Source organism: Pseudophryne corroboree, chromosome 1 (genome assembly GCF_028390025.1).
Source record: "Pseudophryne corroboree isolate aPseCor3 chromosome 1, aPseCor3.hap2, whole genome shotgun sequence".
In the NCBI taxonomy this organism is placed as follows: Eukaryota; Metazoa; Chordata; class Amphibia; order Anura; family Myobatrachidae; genus Pseudophryne; species Pseudophryne corroboree.
Genome location: NC_086444.1, coordinates 225,381,795 through 225,386,558, shown reverse-complemented (window position 1 = coordinate 225,386,558; position 4,764 = coordinate 225,381,795). Strand labels below are relative to the sequence as shown.

The 4,764-nt window shown below is 41.7% G+C and overlaps 1 protein-coding gene across 1 annotated transcript; it reads left to right on the top strand.

Annotated features, from left to right (window-relative positions):
* The first annotated feature begins 1,327 nt into the window (after positions 1-1,327).
* LOC135062023 (zinc finger protein 862-like) lies at positions 1,328-4,409 on the top strand. Its single transcript, XM_063964102.1, has 3 exons — positions 1,328-1,486; positions 1,573-1,679; positions 1,771-4,409. Exons 2-3 carry the CDS (start codon positions 1,578-1,580, stop codon positions 4,216-4,218), a joined length of 2,550 nt encoding a protein of 849 aa, XP_063820172.1. The 5' UTR covers positions 1,328-1,486; positions 1,573-1,577; the 3' UTR covers positions 4,219-4,409.
* Positions 4,410-4,764: the final 355 nt, after the last annotated feature.

The window sequence follows — 4,764 nt, the reverse complement described above, 5'->3', positions numbered from 1 at the left end:
TGCCTCAGGTGAGTATGCTGGTACTGAGAGTAAACAGTGCGGCTCTCATCCGAGGGAGCTTGAGTTTGTTAAAGTGTTTTGTTCTTCCACAGAAAGCTGGCTCATCCTCATCCTCATCCTCGTCTCTGTGTACTCCATCACGTTAAGCAATCCACTGCATCAACTGGCGCATCACTCCACACCACAGGCTCCAAAGTGGCATATTCTGGCTCCTTCTTTGATCCTCTCGGCATCCCCGGAGTCCTCAATTTGCCTCAGGTGAGTATGCTGGTACTGAGAGTAAACAGTGCGGCTCTCATCCTAGGGAGCTTGAGTGTGTTAAAGTGTTTTGTTCTTCCACAGAAAGCTGGCTCATCCTCATCCTCATCTCTGTGTACTCCATCACGTTAAGCAATCCACTGCATCAACTGGCGCATCACTCCACACCACAGGCTCCAAAGTGGCATATTCTGGCTCCTTCTTTGATCCTCTCGGCATCCCCGGAGTCCTCAATTTGCCTCAGGTGAGTATGCTGGTACTGAGAGTAAACAGTGCGGCTCTCATCCGAGGGAGCTTGAGTGTGTTAAAGTGTTTTGTTCTTCCACAGAAAGCTGGCTCATCCTCATCCTCATCCTCATCTCTGTGTACTCCATCACGTTAAGCAATCCACTGCATCAACTGGCGCATCACTCCACACCACAGGCTCCAAAGTGGCATATTCTGGCTCCTTCTTTGATCCTCTCGGCATCCCCGGAGTCCTCAATTTGCCTCAGGTGAGTATGCTGGTACTGAGAGTAAACAGTGCGGCTCTCATCCGAGGGAGCTTGAGTGTGTTAAAGTGTTTTGTTCTTCCACAGAAAGCTGGCTCATCCTCATCCTCATCTCTGTGTACTCCATCACGTTAAGCAATCCGATTGCATCAACTGGCGCATCACTCCACACCACTGTGGCTCCAAAGTGGCATATTCTGGCTCCTTCTTTGATCCTCTAGGCATCCCCGGAGTCCTCAATTTGCCTCAGGTGAGTATGCTGGTACTGAGAGTAAACAGTGCGGCTCTCATCCGAGGGAGCTTGAGTGTGTTAATGTGTTTTGTTCTTCCACAGAAAGCTGGCTCATCCTCATCCTCGCCTCTGTGTACTCCATCACGTTAAGCAATCCACTGCATCAACTGGCGCATCACTCCACACCACAGGCTCCAAAGTGGCATATTCTGGCTCCTTCTTTGATCCTCTCGGCATCCCCGGAGTCCTCAATTTGCCTCAGGTGAGTATGCTGGTACTGAGAGTAAACAGTGCGGCTCTCATCCGAGGGAGCTTGAGTGTGTTAAAGTGTTTTGTTCTTCCACAGAAAGCTGGCTCATCCTCATCCTCGTCTCTATGTACTCCATCACGTTGACCAACCATTGAACCAACTGTGCATCACTCCACACCACAGGCTCCAAATAAGCATATTGATCCTTCTTTGATCCTCTTGGCTTGAATGACAGGAGACCTCAACTTGTCTCAGGTGAGTTTGCTGGTACGGAGAGTACAGTGGCTCTCATTCTAGGGAGCTTGAGTGTGTTAAGTGTTTTTATTTTTTTTTATTTTTAGAAAACATGCCTACTCTTAAAAGGAAAGTGAAAGAACATGAAAGAAAAACCAAGGAAATAGGCAAAAAATGTTTGAAAATCAATCAAATGTTTTCAGGAAAAAAGAAGGTAGGAAAACATTTACATACACCCATTTTAAACCCCTGTAAGAAAGTGTAACAAATATCTGAATTTAGATTATGATTTTTATTAATTACAGAAAATAAATGCAGCAGAGTTAGATCCTGTACCCAGCACCTCTGATCCTGTACCCAGCACCTCTGATCCTGTACCCAGCACCTCTGATCCTGTACCCACAGATAATCAATGCACTTCCCAAGATAATTCACTGGCCACAGTTAACACAAATTGCAGCAATGTAGATGACTCGGTATCGACGTCATGTAATGTCATTGTTAATGAAAACACCATAGATGTGCATTCTCAATCCTCCATCTCTCTTGCCAACTGTTCTCAGAATTTAGAGTGTGACACCTCACCCCCTATTATTTTGGATGATGACCTATCTGAAGAAAGGTGCTCTTCTAATGAAGATACAGATATAATAAATGACATTGGGGTTAGTGCTTCTCCAAAAAAAAAGTCAAAACATAAAGTTGGTTTCCAAATAAAATGGAAAAGAGAGTTTCCGTGGCTTAGTTGTAAAAAAAATGGTGAAAGAGAATCTCTACTCTGCAAGCTGTGTTTAAAACATCTGTTGAACGACACAAAATACAACAAATCTCCATGGATGAATAGTGGGATGAGCACAGTAAGGCGCGATAAAATTAAGGAGCATTCTGTTTCCGAGATGCACAAGGCAGCAATGCAAACTGAAATAATCGGTTGTAATGCTGAGGCTTCACAGAACAGAAAAAATAGACCAGAGTCAGAGGAATTCAAAGCTGTGGAATGTGCTATGAAGTGCCTGGATTTTCTAATCCAGCATAATATACCACATACAACTGTTTTTAAACCATTTGTTGTTTTCTGTATAGAAGAATTAAAGTCTCCAGTTTTAGCCCCTCTGAACAAATCTAAAAATGCCTCATATACAAGCTACCAAACAATCAACGAATTTGTTAATTCGATGGCCAGTGTTCAAAGAGAGAAAGTTATCTTGTCTTTACAGAAGAGTCCATCATTTTCAGTTATGTCAGATGAAACTACTGATGTCAGCAACAGAAAACACTTGGCAACTGCTGCAAAATATATAAAAGATGGAGAAGTCAGTGTGTCCTTTATTAATGATACAGAAATTCCAGATGGAAAATCAGAAACTATTTTCAATGCTCTTTCACAGACTATAGAAGACTGTGGAGGGTTTGAGAAATTAGTAGGCTTTGGAAGTGACGGCGCCAGTTCAATGGTTGGTCACCGTGATGGAGTAGCAGCCAAACTAAAGGCCAAAAATAATAAGATTATTTCAATACATTGTCACAATCATCGTTTAGCTCTTGCAACAAAAAATACATTTGAATCTTTGAATCCTTTCCTGAAAATGGATGAAGTATTAACAAGTATTTACAAATACTATAAATACAGCTCTGTGAGGAGCAAAACTTTGGAAGAAATACAAAGAGTATTTACTAAATGTAAGGGAACAAAAATAAAAAAGGCTAGCCACACAAGATGGCTATCACATGAAAATGCTATTAATTCAATAAGAATTAATTATCATTCGATCATTGTCGATTTGGAAAATGCTGTTGTAACTGGACAGTCAAGGACTACAAGTGGTGTGAGTGGGCCAACTGCTGAAGGACTTCTCAAACATCTGAAAAATTTTCATTTTTTTCAATTAATTCACTTTCTTTGTGATGTACTGAGCCTGCTTTCCAAATTAGTTTTAATCTTTGAAAGAAGAGATATTGACTTGTCTACAATACACAGCAATGTTTCCATTACGCTTGGTGCTTTGAAAAATTTAAAGCGTAAGCCTGGGGGTCAGTTTTGCAGGAACCTGGAAAATGCTGCAAGAAAAATAGGAATTCAGGCTCCTATAGCAGCAGAAAATTGTAAGTTTGAAGAAGATGCAAGGTGTTTTCTAGATCTATTGGTCCAAAACATTTCAGAGAGGATGCATAATATAGCTATACTTGATCATCTAAGTGTCTTAGATATGAGGCATCTTAATGCAGACAAAGGTGTGGGATTTTATGGTGTGGCCGAAATGGCACAGCTTGCTGATTTTTATCAACTGGACGAAGATCTTCTGTTATCAGAATGGGAAGACTTTAAATCTGTATTCTTACAAACGGAAGAAGAAAATTCTGATAATGAAAGATTGTCCATGGTCAACGTGTACAAGACTTTAGAAAAATCTGAAGACACAATTGGCGTAGCATTTCCTCTAATTCAGAAACTTGTTTCAGTTGGCTGTGTTCTACCACTCTCAACTGCTGAAGTTGAAAGAACTTTTTCGCAAGTTAAATTAATCTTAACAGATCACAGAAACCGTCTCAAGGTGGAAAATGTCAACAGCATATTAGCCATTAAGCTAAATGGCAAGGTAAACTACAGAGAGGCGGTAAAGCACTGGATGAAAAAGCAAAGAAGAATATTTTCTTGTAGACCACACACAGCTGGCCACCGACCACACTCTACAATCAGAAACACCTGTACTGTAGATTGTGAGCAACAACCAAGGACAACGCACATAAACTGACCCACCCAAGCTACTTGGAGCCCAACTTTCCAGTTCAAAAAGGTGAGTACCAAGTAAATGTGGGAGGAGGGAGAGTATTCCTACTTAGAGGTGGTGGAGTGGCCCTAGTATGTCCATAATCCTGTTATCAGAGTCCCTTTTCTGCTGTGTTCTTTAGTTCTTCAAAGCACAAGCCCTTATTTTTGTGTGGAAGAATTGTACGAGACTAAAAATCTATGGTGGTCTTACAATTCTACTCCAAGGAATAAGCTGTGCTTTGAAGAACTAGGAATGCAGTACAAATGGACTCTGATAACATGCAGTCAGTTTATGTTGTATGGTTCTGTTTCAGCTTCAGCACAGCGCCTAAGAGGATATTTACAGCCAGTGACAAGACGGCATCCGCCTGAGCCTGCATAAATAGTTGGACAGCTGTGGCGATTGCTCTTCTTCAGTTACCAAATCTGCACTCAACATTTCAGATGACAACCGAGGACTCTGCACCTGAGCCACCCAAGCTACTTGGAGCCCAACTTTCCAGTTCAAAAAGGTAGAGTACCAAGAAAA

Bases quoted from the DNA above. Each gene is read 5' to 3' on its own strand.
- LOC135062023 (XM_063964102.1), top strand. From the start codon at position 1,578: ATGCCTACTCTTAAAAGGAAAGTGAAAGAACATGAAAGAAAAACCAAG. The intron at 1,680-1,770 runs GTAGGAAAACAT...TATTAATTACAG, and splicing joins TGTTTTCAGGAAAAAAGAAG to AAAATAAATGCAGCAGAGTT.